Genomic DNA, 17,891 nt, shown 5'->3' with positions numbered 1-17,891 from the left:
AGACACTGTGATTGAATAATTTTCAACTCAAAAGGGTTGTATTAGTTGGGGAATAATCGATACATAATTTTTTAAATCGAACTATTCGTTTTAATTTTTAACATTTCCGTACGAAATTTGTAATAATCTAGCGGGGTGCACAAACATGTCAAAATAAATTGTTTTGATTGAACTGATATTTTTAACCGGAATGGCAGATGGAATTTGTGGTTATCGTCCTTTGAAAAAATTATGATACACTGAAATCAACTCTGAGAAACTAATCAACAGAGAAATAATTATTAATACAAGTTTATTTTTTACTTTTCTAAGGCTCATGACATGAGTCAAGTCATGCCAGTAAAATAAATGGTATTGTATTATCAGAAATAACATTTCTTTAATATTGAGAGTAAAGAAATAAACTGAAGATGTGTGATGAGTTATTTACAAAGCGTGTTCCAATTTTATTCAAGAGTCCAGACAGGGAGGACAGGTAAACTTTTCCACGGCATACACATGACGGAAGCAGGACAAATCGCCCCACTTGCAAAATGCCCCACACCTAATCGCCCCACTTTTTCACCAACTTGACCCCCTTTTAAAAAAATCTCCCCAAATTTGTTTACCAACTCGCCCCACTTTTAAAAAATTGCCCCTCTTGTGAAAACTGTTAAATCCCGTTATTTATTCTCCTGAAAACTTGCCCCACTTATTGAACAGTTGAAATAAGAAAAATCTAGATGAATATATAATTTTCAGGTAAAACGAAAATTAATTAAATTATGTTTATTAACTATGAGGTGGCATGACTCAACTTGATTCTTCAGGACTTCTCTATTTTTCAGAATTGGGGCTAGTAAATAATTGGCATTCACGTCACAGAAATACTGATACTCAATTCTTTCTGCTTTATTTCAACGAAAAGAAAGAACTAAAAGTAGATATAAGAAGATGTGGTATGAGTGCCAATGAGCATGATGAGACAACTCACCATCCAAGAGAGATCAATACGAAGCTTTGGCTTACGCCGAACAGTAAGCTATAAAGGGCCCCAAATAGTGTAAAACTGGAAAAGCATGTTTATCTAAGGTTTTCATATGTATTGATTTTATTTTTGAGTGGGAGGGACAGAACATAGATATACAATGTACGGGATCGTATCTGTTGCATCAAGTGGGGCGAGTTGTCGTTACTAAATTCATCAGAATTTATCTATTTTCACAAGTGGGCCAAGTTGGCAGACCTTTATTTCAGAGGGATTTTTACCCTTTTCATAAATGGAGCAAGTTATCCAACCTATTTTCAATTGGATTTTAACCTTTTTCATAAGTGAGTTGGTGAAAAAGTGGGGCGATTAGGTGTGGGGCGTTTTGCTAGTGGGGCGATTTGTCTTGGGTTCCACATGACACAGGGCAGTGAGAGTTCCTAGCTTAGTTTGATTTGACTAGGACTGTCCTAATTTTTAGCTCACCTGGCCAAAAGGGCCAAGTGAGCTTTTCTTATCACTTGGCGTCAATCGTCGTCTGTCTTCGTCCGTCGTCTTTAACTTTTACAAAAAACTTCTCCTCTGAAACTACTGGGCCAAACTTAACCAAACTTGACCACAATCATCATGTAGGGTATCTAGTTTAAAAATTGTGTCTGGTGACCCGCCAAACCAACCAAGATGGCCGCCATGGCTAAAAATAGAACATAGAGGTAAAATGTAAAATTGAGAAAGGAAATGGTGAATATGTCAAAGCGACAACCACCCGACCATAGAGCAAACAACAGCCGAAGGCAACCAATGGGTCTTCAATGTAGCGAGAATTCCCGCACCCGTAGGTGTCCTTCAGCTGGCCCCTAAAATATGCATAATAGTACAGTGATAATGGACGTCATACTAAACTCCGAATTATACACAAGAAACTAAAATTTAAAATCATACAAGACTAACAAAGGCCAGAGGCTCCTGACTTGGGACAGGCGCAAAATTGCGGCGGGGTTAAACATGTTTATGAGATCTCAACCCTCCCCCTATACCTCTAGCCAATGTAGAAAAGTAAAAGAATAACAATACGCACATTAAAATTCAGTTCAAGAGAAGTCCGAGTCTGATGTCAAAAGATGTAACAAAAGAAAATAAATAAAATGACAATAATACATAAATAACAACAGACTACTAGCAGTTAACTGACATGCCAGCTCCAGACCTCAATTAAACTGATTGAAAGATTATGTCTTCATCATATGAATATCAGGTACAATCCCTCCCGTTAGGGGTTTAGTATCATACTATCATAAAATATATGAGAAGAACATAACCCGTGTCATGCCAACAACTGTTTTTTTAGAAATAAATGTGTTTAGTTCCGATGCAAAGACCCTATCAGTGAATCAATGTTAAAGCCAAAATATGCAATCTTTAATGACCTGACAACAGTATCGTAACTATATCCCCTTTTAATAAGTCTATTTAAAGGTTTTGTTAGTTTCTGAGGAGAATACTGACATTTTTGTGCTTTATAAAGAATATTTCCATAAAATTTTGGATGTGAAATACCTGAATGTATAAGATGTCTGCATGTTGAGTTATATTTACGAATTATTTCCTTATACCGGTGATAAAATTTAGTAAATGTTTTGACCAGTTTGTGATATCGAAAACCCTGGTGTAATAATTTTTCAGTAATACATAAATTTCTCTCGCTAAAATCTAATACATTGTTACATACACGAGCGAATCGTACAAGTTGAGATATATAAACACCATAAGATGGTGACAAGGGAACGTCACCATCTAAAAATGGATAATTAACAATAGGAAATGAAAAATCATCTCTTTTATCATAAATTTTTGTATTAAGCTTCCCGTTTATGATATAGATATCAAGATCGAGGAAAGGGCAGTGGTCATTGTTATCATTAGCTTTATTTAAAGTAAGTTCTACAGGATAAATTTCTTTAGTATACATACTGAAGTCGTCATTATTTAGAGCCAATATATCATCCAAATATCTAAAAGTATTGTTAAATTTTTGTATCAAATGTTGTTTTGATGGGTCTTTGCTAATTTTAGTCATAAATTGTAACTCATAACAATACAAAAACAGGTCCGCAATAAGTGGTGCACAGTTAGTCCCCATTGGAATTCCAATAACTTGACGATATACGGAATCTCCAAAGCGAACAAAAATGTTATCAAGTAAAAATTCAAGTGCATAAATAGTATCAAAGCATGTCTATATTTTGGCTTATAACTCTGAAACCAAAGCATTTAGAGCAAATCTGACTGGTGGTAAAATTTTTATCTAGTAAATATCTATCTGCCCTGAAATTTTCAGATGAATTGGACAACTGGTTGTTGGGTTGCTGCTCCCCAATTGGTAATTTTTTAAAGAAATTTAGCCGTTTTTGGTTATTATCTTGAATACTATTATAGATAGAGATAAACTGTAAACAGCAATAATTTTCAGCAAATTAAGATCTACAAATAAATCAATATGACCAAAATATTCAGTTGCCCCATAAGGAGTTATTGCCCTTTATAGTAAATTTTTAACAATTTTCATTAATTTAGTAAATTTTGGTAAGTTTTTACAAAATGTTTTCCTCTGTAACTAAAGGGCCAAGTTCATTACAGATAGAGAAAATTGTAAGTAGCAAGATTGATCAGTAAAGTATGATCTACAAACACATCACCATCACCAAAACACAATTTTGTCATGAATCCATCTGTTTCCTTTGTTTAGTATGCACATAGACCAAAATTGGTTCAGTTATTGCTATCAAAGAATGAAATATTAGAATATTTTTATGCAATCAACATGATCAATGTGCATTTTTCCTCCTTGAAAAAAATTTGAGATTATTTACAAAAAAAATCCTGTTACATCATCATAACATATACATCATTAGCTTGATTAAGTATTATTAACTGTCTAGATTTTAATTGATGCAATAAATCAAAATTTGTTTAGTTGGTACCACCCTAGGGGTTAAGCTACGTAGTCTCCTTTCCTTCAATTGTATCCTTTTGGTGAATAAAAATAATTTACCAAGTTCATGATCCAACGAAGTTTAGTTGTACAAAAAGGAACTAAAGTGACCCTGGATCATTTGACTCTATATTCTAAGATTGTCTTCAATATAACATTTATTTAATGTATTTAAGTATCAGTCAGGTTAAATATTTTGAAAAATGTAATACTGATTATTAATGAAGATAATTATAGATTATAGATCGATATCATACATTGTCACATGTCAGTTTTGTATGATTTTCTTTTATATTGCACTTGGGTTTCTGGAATGTATAATGCAAGGAGTAAATTGTGACCTTCATGACCTTGTTTGAAATTTCATATACAAATGTACATTTATTAGATTTTGTTATTTGTAATTTTTGGCAACAAACAAATGAAAAAATAATTAGGAAAAAATGAATTTGTTTAACCATGTAATAATTACATGTACACGTACGTACGTTACATATTTTTTATATTCTTCAGGAGAGAACATGTTTATTTAAAGATGGAACTTCAAACCCTGTCATCACCTCTGCACAAAAAGGTAAAATCAATTTACACTGTACCTCTATTTTATTTTGTACAGAACAAAAACAAGATAATTTCAATAGATGTTTTAAATTTTTGTGTGAGATATTTACCGGATATTATTTATACATGTACATGTACATGTACTTATTCTATACTGTTTTCAATAGCCTTTTACAATGTTCACATTAAAATGGCTGTACAAATATACTTTTGGTTGATAACTGGTATACTTCTGTGGCTGACTGTTCTTGGAAAGGTTATGTTACATGAATCACCTGTGTATACAACTAAGTAGTCATATGCAATGTACAATGTAAATTTTGGTTCTATTAGAAAATAAGACAACAGTGCTGTGATCATGATGATAAACAATGTGAGAGACAGATAAACATTTCCATGTATGATTCAAATTATTTAATTCTTTGAATTCAGAAAACAATGTCATAAATATTTATTATAAACTAATTATTAATTTCTATTATTTTAGGAACTGGTGGTAAGACTGACAGATGAAAGGGATTTATTTTTCTTGTACACTTTAAGATTAGGTGAAGAAGATTTTCAGAGGTAAAATGTTCATATTTGTTTGTTTTTAAGTTTTAACAAATATTTACTGATTTCTTCATTTGTTCCTGCAACATGCTTAAGGTTAATGTCCTAAATTATTTTTTGTGTTCCACAAATTTAACCCAGGATGATGAGGTAAATTGTGAATGATGTTTAATTAAACCTGTGTTCAGTCATTGTGGGTTGTAAAACCATCTATCAATTTTTGTTTTATATTTAACATGATTTGATAATACATATATTATAATAATTGAAAAGGATTAAAAAATAATTGTGAACTATTTATTGTGTGCGAGTTAATACAAATTTCATTTTTTTTCTGTTTGTAGTTTAAAAACTCAGCAAGGTTTGTTGGTGGATTTTGCTGCTTTTCCACAGAAGTTCATAGATCTGTTAGAAATGTGTATACGTGAAGAACACAAGGAAATGCCAAAGTAAGCTAAAATAAGTTTGTACTGACCAATGATATGATCTGTTTCTCTTTAAATGTATTTTCATTCCTCAAATTAGTTTCCTTCGACATTTGCACTTTCAATATTATACCCCTGCTTTTAATGAGAATGCATTATACTGTTTTACCCCTGTACCATGAGGGTATTCAAGTTACACCTTTAACTTAACTTTAAAACCTTTAGAGTAAATACTTATCTGTTGATATATACTGTGCATGTTATTTTATATGTTTATTTTATATTTAGCTATGTTGAAAGACGTCGATAATGTAAAATCATAAAAATGCAAATTGTATAGTCTGTTAAAAAATCTTGTAAGATTTCCATTGCTATTTTTGCTAAATAGATGCAATTTGAATACTGTTACTTTTTAAGTTTTTTGTCTGTCCCATGATAATGCATTTTTCTCAGCAGTTCAAATCAGAGTTTTCAGAAATCTATATATATCATGTGTTAATGTGAAAGCATATCAGATTATCTGTCATCAACATCCTGCTTACCGTATTCTAAAATATAATATCTATGAATGAAATTTCGGGCACATTTTTCTAGGAAATTTCTCAATATCTAGCTTCACGTGAACATGTTTTATATAGAAATTAATCTTTATATCCATTGCTGTTCAACATTCAGTATACAAAATACTTAAAGCAATATCTCAAAGGGTTCTACTGGTTATACATATTTAAGTCTGCATTCTGCATGGGAAGAAAACTATTTACATAAGTATTAAAAGCACTGAATGAGTTAAGTTGAAAAAAAAGTCCAATAAAACACAATAATAAACCAGTCATTTTTGTGTTCTTTTTGAGAACATTTCTATGTGTTTAAAAAAAAGAACCTGTTCGATACTTCTGGTAATCCAAATGTTTTCATTTATTTTTCATTATGATTGTAAATTTTTTAGGTTTATTTTACATTTTGTGAGTCAAGGTAGTTACACTAATGAGAGAACTACAGGAATGTTAAATGTTATAGAGACAAATCCATTCAAACATCTTACTCATCTTAGTCTAAAGTTTATACCAGGAACAGATTCAGATGTCAAGAAATATCTGGCAGATTGCCTTAAACAACTAAAGGTATGATTTCATAGATCTTAAAAAATAGTTTTTAGATAAAATTACATTCATATTTGATTCTTATTCTGTTTGTAATTTTAGTACTGGTTTGACAGTGTTGATAACTTAATGAATAAAGAATACTGTTGTTCACTGCATCATGCTATACTTAAGATTTATCTAGATATGTAGAGGTCATATTTTTCTATCATCTATCTGTAATTTGAAGGTTGCTTTAATCAGAAAATGAAAATACATATATTTTACTTTAAAATATATCAAGAATGGTGCCTAAAACAATTTCTGTTATATATCTTATTGAGTAGACTACAGAATTTATTCAGATGTGTCAAACAAACGGTAAAAAAATATGTGATCATCGCACAGAAAATTGTGAAATCAATTGTATTTGGATATTTGTTTTGTCCAAGTATTTGTAATGGACGTTGATTACTTCACAGTAAGTTAACCATTATTTATGGAAATTATTTGCTACAATCAAAACAGTATATAAAACAAACATTTAACAAAAGTAACTATTATTGAAATTAAAAGTATGTATATTTCAGGATACCAATGCATTACTACAACAGAGGTTAGAGCATACAGATACAGATCTCAATCAAAGACTCCAACAAACACAAGAGGTAGGAAAATATATATTCTGAAACTTAAAGGTAAAGGAGCATAGCTTGTTAACAAGCAAACATAGTTGCAAACAAAATTCTTGAAAAAGTAGAAATTTTCTTAGTTTAGCATGTAAAATTTTAATATTTTTTTTATACACAATGATGTAATATAACAAAAGAGCTAAATAAACATAGATTTATATAGATTAGACCGTTGGTTTTCCCGTTTGAATGGTTTTACACTAGTAATTTTGGGGCCCTTTATAGCTTGTTGTTCGGTGTGAGCTAAGGCTCCGTGTTGAAGGCCGTACTTTAACCTATAATGGTTTACTTTTTAAATTGTTATTTGTATGGAGAGTTGTCTCATTGGCACTCACACCACATCTTCCTATATCTATAGATTGAAAATATGTACAATAATTTTCTTATAGAATTGAATAAAAGCAGAGCATAATCTCAAAATTTGTTTGATTTAAAACTATAATAAATGAAAACATATAGGTGTTATTTTTAATACAGTCTAATTATTCATCAATTCAGTTTTGAAATGAATCATGAAAATATTTATTAAGATCATACTTCCCTAAGATTATTTAGTAGTTATACTATGGGTGTGCTATTTGTGCATGTCTGATTTTGTGGATGCTTTTGCTTGCCACATTGCCTATTTTGTTTATTCAAAATTTCCACTAAATTCTGCTGAATGAATATTTATGTACTGTTGATCGATTGTGTGCATTTTCAAAAAAAATATTTCTTGTAATTTTACAGACATTAAGCAGTAAGACAATAGAACTAGATAACCATAAAGCTGAATGGTCAGCCAGATTAAATGAAATGTCGGCTAAACATAAAAATGAAATGGCAACAGAAAAAGAAAAGATGCTGCAGGTACATTATATAGTAAAACATTGATTTAACCATGTTAATATTGTATTGTAGGGAATATGCTTAAAATGATATATAATATCTTTGAAAGTGTGAGCACAGAGTTTGGAATGTGACAGCCTTTCCAAGTCACCAAATAGAATTTTGAAGATTTTGGGGTAAAATTTCAAAAAACATACACCAAAGCTTAATCATGTTAATGAATAGTCAACCAACAATATGACTTAATTTGTTCAATTCTGTAAGGAACAACCGAATTACCAATGGTCCTATACATATTGAAATAGTGACTGTCCCATTGGCATTTTATATCCCCATCAGCATATTAATAATATTAGATTCTTGACTTTTGACACGACCTTTCATTTATATTTGTATTGGCTATATTCACAAATCTAAACATGATAAATTTTGCTTATCAGTTATAAAGCTTAACACTTATAGACATTTAACATGAATTCATGAAAGGTTTATTAGAACCTTAATTACTTAATGAATAAGAGCTGTATATATTGTGTTCCTGTTCTTATACAATTGGCTAATTTAGAACAAACAGTTCTTGGTCACGGATTTGAATTAGTGTTTTCCATTGATAGATGCAGAGTAATTTCCAACAGAAACAGGAGCGAGATAGAAAAGATTTAGAACAAGCACACATGAAGATTGTAAAGCAATTAGAATCACGCTTGTATGAATTTGAAGGATCTAATAAGGTTTGTTTAGACTGAAAGGAACAGTGGCAATTATTGGCCTAAATTTAGTGCATATTTTACGTTACCATATGTGATCTTAAAGTTGCCCTTACATTGATTGATTGATTGTTGGTTGCTTAACGTCCAGTGGCAAATATTTCATGCATATTCAGGACGAGAATAAGTTCACAATAAATACAATAGGTAGGTTGATACAATAAAGGCCATCTGGGATGATGGTCGAGGAAATTTGGACTGCCACTAGAAAATGAGGATATATTGGATAGGGACAGAAATTTTGCCTTGCAACAGGCCACCTATGGACCCCTCAAAGAGTTGTTGCAAGGGTTCTTAATGTGCAAAGAGCGTGGCACTCTCTTTACACGAGGCATCAGATTTAACGTCCCCCTTCTGACCGGACGTGACTGCGAACTTGATACATCCCGCACAGCCAAATGGACGCTCCACTTCGGCAAGCGTTTTACTGCCGGTCGGGAGAAGACCAAGTGACCATATTTCTATACCCCAGTCACCCTTGGGGGTTTGCCTTTACATGATTGAAGTTAAAGAAGTTCAGAAAGAAAAAAACACTGCTATTCAAAAAGTAACCATGATAACAATCCATGACGTAATTATTATATTTTTTAATTATACTGATTTTCCTTGTGTAATATTTATTTTGAGTATTTTGGATTGGAAAAGTATGGGGGCACACCAACTTTATATTTGGTTGGAAGATGTCTATGTATTTTACTTAAAAGAAACATTCTCTAAATTTTATAACTATTTCCCAATGATTTCACAAAGGAATTATGGATAAAAACTGCTTCAAATCAGTTATTTCTCCATTTTCAAGAAATATGTGCATATTATGTTAATAAATTTAAAGTCTTATATCATTTACATATCTACAAATACTTGAATGCAATAGGTTCCTTAGATTTTCTTTTTATGCCCCACCTACGATAGTAGAAGGGCATTATGTTTTCTGGTCTGTCTGTCCGTCCGTCCGTCCTTCCGTTCGTTCGTTCAGGTTAAAGTTTTTGGTCAAGGTAGTTTTTGATGAAGTTGAAGTCCAATCAGCTTGAAACTTAGTACACATGTGTCCTATGATATGATCTTTCTAATCTTAATGCCAAATTAGAGTTTTAACCCCAATTTAAGGGTTCACTGAACATAGAAAATGAAAGTGCAAATTTCAGGTTAAAGTTTTTGGTCAAGGTAGTTTTTGATAAAGTTGAAATCCAATCAACTTGAAACTTAGTATACATGTTCCCTATGATATGATCTTTCTAATTTTAATGCCAAATTAGAGTGCTAACCCTAATTTTACGGTTCACTGAACATAGAAAAATGATAGTGCAAATTTCAGGTTAAAGTTTTTGGTCAAGGTAGTTTTTGATGTCCAATCAACTTGAAACTTAGTATACATGTTCCCTATGATATGATCTTTCTAATTTAAATGCCAAATTATAGTTTTTACCCCAATTTCAGGGTCCACTAAACATAGAAAATGATATTTGCGAGTGGGGCATCCATGTACTATGGACACATTCTTGTTCAACCTATATTCATGTGCAACACATAAAGCTGAAATTTAAAGAAAAAAGAAGCAACTGTTTGGGTTGAGAATGTTAAGGATTTAAAAATTTTTAAAGGTTGTTGTTCTGTTAACTTTGCAGATGCACCAGGGTTTCCCCTGGGTCAATTATTTTTTTCGCCACCTCTTTCGCCAAAACAATATATTTTTCGCCACTTTATTATTTTTTTCGCCAAGTAACATAAATATATTTTTCCTGTTGTGCCCTTGTGTACTAAGAAGTAATTTTTACAACAAAACAAAAGCTTTTATCACATGAAATTGATCCCTCATTTCATGTGTAGTCATTACATTGAAGGGTTACTCTCATTCGAGGGGTTGTTCCCAGCCTTTTGGATAGATTTTTTCATAACGACAGTTTTCTTTTCTTGACCATCGTAAATGAAAAAGTTGAGACGTACAACTATGCTTGAAACACGTGCATGTGTCACTCAAACAACTTTATTAAAGTCAAAGGATAAAAGAATTAAAGTTTTAAATCGGAGATTTTTCTTGCTTTTGAACAATTTTCGTCACAACAACAGCTTTCCTTTCAAAACTATCTTTAAAGGGAAAGATGTCAAAAGTTTGCTTCAAACACGTGGGTCACAAAGATGTAAATAAATTATGTATGTGACATTTATAGCGGAAGCCATTTGACCATATCATTTTGTGAAACAATTCAATCAACACCTTTATTAATTAGTCCTTTGTTGTCGATAGCTATAAAATGCAATCAGCTGATTATTGATTTTCTGTCTAAATCTTAATGAGGTCAAGGTGAATTCCGAGTATTGTCTGATCGGGTAAAGTCCGAGAAACTCGAAAAAAAGTAAATAAACATGATGGAGGAAAATAAATCGGTTTATATATTTCTTTCGCCAAATTCTTTCGCAAATGACGAATTTTTATCGCCACAATTACTATTTTTTCGCAAATTGCGAAAATGGCGACCGCCAGCGGAAACCCTGAGATGCACATACACAAACTTAACAAATGAAGATATCTGATGTTCTGAACATACACAAACTTAACAAATGAAGATATCTGATGTTCTGAACATACACAAACTTAACAAATGAAGATATCTGATGTTCTGAACATACACAAACTTAACAAATGAAGATATCTGATGTTCTGAATATACATAATGTCTTTTTTTCGATAATTCTTAAGAATGATTGTTGCTATTTTAGGTGTCTATTTTATTGTATTTATATCATAGGATCTAACAGACAGGAAATATAAAGCTGAGTCTTCTATAAGAGAGTTGAAATCTAAATTATCTTCTCTTGAAGAGGAACATTTGAGGGCAAAACAGGAACTTCAGAGTTTACGGAAACAAAATACTACATTGGACAGTGAATATCATGAACAAGAAAAGTTAATAAACCAAATGAGAACTAAGTTAGCTGTGTTAGAACAGGAGATGAAGGATAAGGAAAATCTTATAGCAAAATCATCTGATTTGTTAGGATCAGAACAAGATCAAAAGGTATAATCTGTAAGCAAATATTGAGGGTTATGAAAATTTTATTGTCTGCACGTTTATGATTTGATGAAGTTGAAGTCCAATCAACTTGAAACTTAGTACACATGTTCCATATATGCTCTTTCTAATTTTAATGCCAAATTAGAGTTTTTACCCCATTTTCAGTCCACTGAACATAGAAAATTATAGTGCAGAATTGCGTACTAGGGACACATTCTTGTTTAAAATTGTTTTATTGCTAATATTTGAAATACCTTTATATCCTTAACATGGTAAGTGTATGAACTAGAAATATCAAAACATAGCACACACAATTCTATTGAAATGTTTAAATATATGAATGACACCAGAGGTTTTATTGAGCTGAGACATGTTACTCTTCGAAATGAACTGATAAATCAGCTTTCTATATTTGTCAAAAGCTTAACTTGAAGGGTCTGATCATAGTAAGCAGATGTAATAATTTAAGTAATAAGTATAGATTATCGGGTATTCTACACATTGATATCGTAAAATATCAGCCGTGAGCCACAATGTGAACTTTTTTGGCGAGTGATCGCAGCGAACAAGCTTAAAAGTTTCACATTGTGTCGAGCGACTGATATTTTACGATATCTATACGAAGAAAACACGTTTATCTTTTTATCGTTCTATTTCTTTCTCCCTAAGACAGTTTTACGCTTGATGAAAGCAAGCTTGATAATGTCTCCTCTCGGATTGTGACGTCGCTGATAACTTCTCTCACATTGTGACGTCGCTGAAAATGCCTGGTCTCGTTTTGAAGTCTTGATACTAGAATTACGGAGCGGCAGAGCAGGGTGATATAGGTGTAGGGAAGGACGATAATTCTATTTATTGGTGCATATTTTTATGTGGGGTGGCAAGAAAGCAAGTTTTAATTTTTGTTATTAGTAATTTACAAATGGTTTTCTATCTATGGTTTGTAAAATGTCACTCTGTTGGGCTCTTTTGATCCTCATATAATAAAATAGCTTTAAATCCAGGAAATTAAATTCAAGTTATCCCCCTTTGTGTTTTAAGAAATTGTTTATTTTACATTCATTTGTTTTACAGAGAAAATATGAAGAAGAACTAGATGGTAGGGTGAGAGAAAAACAGAGGCTTGAAAATAAAGTAAAAGCAATGTCAGAGGAACTCATGAAAGGAAATGAAATAATAAAAAAATTACAAGGAGAAATTAAAAACTATCATGCTAAGGTAATTATGATTTATTAAATGTTTTTAGTCATGTTATATGCTTTAGATAATGTTAAAATTTGTAAAACTGTGATGCAGTATAAATGTATACACAGCGATGGCTAAAATAGAATTCTGTAATTAAAAGAAATTTGAATAACTTATTTTGGGTATATCTTATACATAATTTGCAGTAAAAACACACCAAAAATATTAATATAAGTGTAGTAAGCAAATCATTTGAGAAATATACATCACTTCCTAAAGAACAGTTATCTAAAATACAATGTTTTTGAAAAATATATGCTATAAAAAAATAACAAATGTTTCTTATATGATTTTGTTTATTTAGATCAAACTAAGAAATCAGATTGCCACAGAACAAGAGAAACTTTTAGGTGATAAAGACCATGAATTAGAAAAGTTACGTCAAGATTTAGCAACAACAAAAAACACTCTCAAGACCACAGATGATGAGGTTTGTCAGATACTTTAGCTGTGCTGAAAATTAACAGTAGAATATATTTCTAAGAATGAATACTGCATTGTTTGATTTGTGTTCTTCAATAAATATCTTGCCACAAGTTGAGGAGGAGTTGTGTACTTATAAAGACAAAAATATTTCACCATTTTTAGCTAAATTCAATTTTTTGTCAGATAAAAATTACTGAAAAGCATCTTTAATATTATTGAATCTTCATTCACCAGTCACTGTATTCTTGTACATAATACATTATATTTCAGAATAAAAAGTTAAGTGAAAACTTAGAAACAACTATAAAGAAGTTAGAAGAAAGTAAACAGTTGTTAAAAACTAATGAGAATGGTATGTGTATTATTATAAGTTATAATGTCTATGCATTTTATTAACATACATTTTAGTGAAGATTTACAATTCCCATGCAAATTAGTCCATTACATATTGCAAGAAAAATATATATGATTACCAAATAATTCTTATTTGTATTAAGAGACAGCAATTTTTTAAACTAGGTATTTGATGAGCTTTACCTGTATGTACAGGTCCACAATAAAGTGGGTTTGAATGTTCCTTATCAAGGTATTAAAGTGTTTTGGGATTTGAATATTCTATGAAAGTGTTTGACCATTTTTCAAATTTATAAAGTGTATTCATTTCATATTGCTTTTTCAATTATGATTGTAATATTAAGGTGGTACCTAACACTTTAACTAAATTTAATTTGGCTCGTTTAATTTTCTTTATATTTTGACAAATTATTTACTTTGACCCTTTGACAAAAATATAAAAATTTCAAAAAATTTGAACCAACCGTTTAATCAGAAAAATTACACTGGTTATATAGCAGTTTGACAAACACTTATTTTGATCATTGAGAAGCTTGATATTCCCTTATGAACACATAGGCATTAAAACATTCTGCTGATTTTACAGAGTTATCCCCCTGTAGTGTTAGGTACCACCTTAAGATAACATATAATATCATAATATCATAAATGTTAGCTGTCAAGCATTCTCTAACAAGTACTTTCAATATACTTTATCTATGTTTTATTTTATTTAGTGATTAACTGGTTAAATAAACAGATAAACGAGACACAGATGACACATCAGAGATTAGGAACATTTGAAATGCCAGGAGCCACATCTAAATTTAGACCTACAGGAAATGCTGTGGTTTGTAGAATTATAAACATTTTAATAAATCGAAGTATGTATCTTGACTAAGGGTTTTGGTACAGCTGTCTTTTCTTCCTGGAATATAACACAGCTATATATATTTTTTCTCATTTATTTACACTTAGGAAGCATTTGAATCTCTTTATAGTCATATTCTATTACATGTATATTTATTGTAAAATGTTATATGAACAACTAGTTTTGCTAAATAGTTGCCATTGTCTTGTCTCAGAATATGGAATACAACTTTATTATTACACAAATATTAAGCGACGTCCAATCCCCACATGTTATGAAAACCATAAGTTTATAAAGAAGTATGTGTATTTGAAAATATTGGAATTTTGAAATTATTATAGGTTAACAGTTTCTAGTTGTACAATTTGTACAATGTACAATGGAAAACATACACATATAGCTTACAATGTACAGTTAATTTTATCTTACAGCACAATTATAGTACATCTAGTTATGGTTCCGTAGGATCTCACACAGACTCACACCATTATAACTCAGGGGTAGGAGTACCAAGAAATTATCCCAACAGACAACCACAAGTAAGTTAATACTTAACTCATGTTAATAAATATGCCGTAGATAGAAACTACATCCCCAGTATCAGGAGTTAAAAGATGGCATGTATATGGAAAAGATGACCAAGCTCAAATACTGAAGAAAAAGATGCAAAAATGGAACACAGTGTAAAATATTATTAATACCTTCCAAAAGAATGCATTAGTCAAACTTGAAACCATATGTGTGTAAATATATTTTAAAACTTTTGTGTGTTGCATTTACTTAAAAAATGTTAATAGTAGATTTTGAAAAAAAAATCAGAATTGCCATTATAATACAAAAAGTAAATATGTGCCAGAAAGGTGTGCAAGACATTTTTCATATTTCTAAAGCACTACTTATTTTGGAATATAATGATATTTTTTTTTAATTTGGCAAACTAATGGAAACTTTAAGGTAGAGCTACTTTACATGGGATAAACTATACTTTTGTTATGAAGTGTTATAATTATTTAAATGAACTGAAGTTATTTGTAAGTTCATTGGATATTGTGTTAAAAATATACCAATAGTTAAACTCAAGCAATTTTTTCAGGTGCAATACAACCCAGGTAATCCTAGGAGAACTACAATACCTCAGCCATCAGGAGGTAGAGGTGGCCCCCCTCCTCCCATTCCAGAGGAGATAAGACCTCACCACCACTCACCTGCCTCCAATCATTCAGGAGGAGATAAAGAAAAGTAAGTTACCCTAGCCAGTAGTATAATATTCTATGACAATCCACAATAACTAGTGGTTCTTTGACTATGGTATATCAGAGGAATCAAGACATCTATCTTGAAACTCTGAACATTTTGGTCAATATTAATAAACAATGAAGGAGATATATGATCTAGTTACTGTTTAGATCTGACCAGTCCATGACCATCCCTTGCCCGACTTGGATAAACTAAGGAATTCCTAAGCTTTTGGTAGAATAGTTGTATTTGAATTTTAATTCTTATAATATAGGGATGTCCCAATTTTGAATACTCTCTAATTTTACTAGAACTTTCATCACGGTGTAGTAAGTTACCTTAATTGCAATGAGCATCCCTTATATAAAATGATTGACAACAATTAAAGTTATCTAACAAAGACTTATAAATGGAAAAATAATGAAAATAGATAATTTCCATTAAATTTCAATGGCAATTGACCCAGAATAAATGTTTCTGATGTTAAACACATGAATATGCTTGACTTTATAATAGATACTATTATTTTCTGCTTTCAGTGACCCACCTTTAGACCCCAAGTATTTACAGAAAAGTGATGATGCAATACACATCCGAGGACTAGGACCTAGGACACATTCTCCTCCTACAATATCTAGCTCGGCACCAAATCTGAACTCTGTCCGACTTAGTCAGCAGGGTATTGTACCAAGGACTACACAACCTCCTCTTGCCTCGGCTTATTTTCCTGGTCAAAAAATGTCTTGATGTTTACAGATATTTTTTGGGTTTATAAAATATCAATTTTGCCAGTGTCGTACACAAACAATTCTAGTCTGTTCAGAACCTTGTCTAGAATAATACATTCATTTCTGCAACAGTTGACATCTTGCAGAATAGCACAGAAGTCAATTCTCAACTTCAAATGTATCAACTCATAAGCTCTAACGTTCAGGATTCATTTGAGGAGGATACATTTATTGACTATATTGTTATATTGTGTGAAACAACAAAGTTGATTTATGAATGTTAAAAAACCTAGCTTGTTTAACATTTTGCTGCAGCTTAACTTTTTAATGTACCTATAAAAACTTAACATATTATAGATCTTTCCCAGAAAGCAATATACAAAATATTGTTGAAAGTCTCCTTAAATAAATAATGTATGGTTGGGTAGGGTTTTGATGAATTCTTACATAGTTTTTATACGACCGCAAATTTTGAAAAAATTTTCGTCGTATATTGCTATCACGTTGGCGTCGGCGTCGTCGTCGTTGTCGTCGTCGTCGTCGTCGTCCGGCTTCCGAATACTTTTAGTTTTCGCACTCTAACTTTAGTAAAAGTGAATGGAAATCTATGAAATTTTAATACAAGGTTTATGACCACAAAAGGAAGGTTGGTATTAATTTTGGGATTTTTGGTCCCAACATTTTAGGAATTAGGGGCCAAAAAGGGCCCAAATAAGCATTTTCTTGGTTTTCGCACTATAACTTTAGTTTAAGTTAATAGAAATCTATGAAATTTTGACACAAGGTTTATGACCACAAAAGAACGGTTGGGATTGATTTTGGGAGTTTTGGTCTCAACAGTTTAGGAATTAGGGGCCAAAAAAGGGCCCAAATAAGCATTATTCTTGGTTTTCGCACAATAACATTAGTTTAAGTAAATAGAAATCAATGAAATTTAAACACAATGTTAATGACTACAAAAGGAAGGTTGGTATTGATTTTGGGAGTTTAGGTCCCAACAGTTTAGGAATTAAGGGCCAAAAAGGGACCCAAATAAGCATTTTTCTTGGTTTTCGCACTATAACGTTAGTATAAGTAAATAGAAATCTATGAAATTTAAACACAAGGTTTATGACCATAAAAGAAAGGTTGGGTTTGATTTTGGGAGTTTTAGTCCCAACATAATAAGGGGC

General features: G+C 31.4%; 1 protein-coding gene across 1 annotated transcript; it reads left to right on the top strand.

The window, feature by feature from the left end:
- Positions 1–112: 112 nt before the first annotated feature.
- Positions 113–16,741, top strand: LOC139517400 (spindle assembly abnormal protein 6 homolog). Its single transcript, XM_071308387.1, has 16 exons — positions 113–475; positions 4,473–4,533; positions 5,008–5,087; positions 5,417–5,521; positions 6,447–6,621; positions 7,170–7,247; positions 8,001–8,120; positions 8,714–8,830; positions 11,614–11,883; positions 12,955–13,098; positions 13,430–13,555; positions 13,822–13,903; positions 14,622–14,734; positions 15,187–15,294; positions 15,849–15,994; positions 16,531–16,741. The coding sequence occupies exons 1-16, from the start codon at positions 411–413 to the stop codon at positions 16,736–16,738; spliced, it is 1,998 nt and encodes a 665-aa protein (XP_071164488.1). The 5' UTR covers positions 113–410; the 3' UTR covers positions 16,739–16,741.
- The last annotated feature ends 1,150 nt before the right edge of the window (positions 16,742–17,891 follow it).

The sequence above is a fragment of the Mytilus edulis genome, chromosome 1, assembly GCF_963676685.1.
Source record: "Mytilus edulis chromosome 1, xbMytEdul2.2, whole genome shotgun sequence".
Lineage (NCBI taxonomy): Eukaryota > Metazoa > Mollusca > Bivalvia > Mytilida > Mytilidae > Mytilus > Mytilus edulis.
This window is presented reverse-complemented; position numbering and strand designations above follow the sequence as displayed.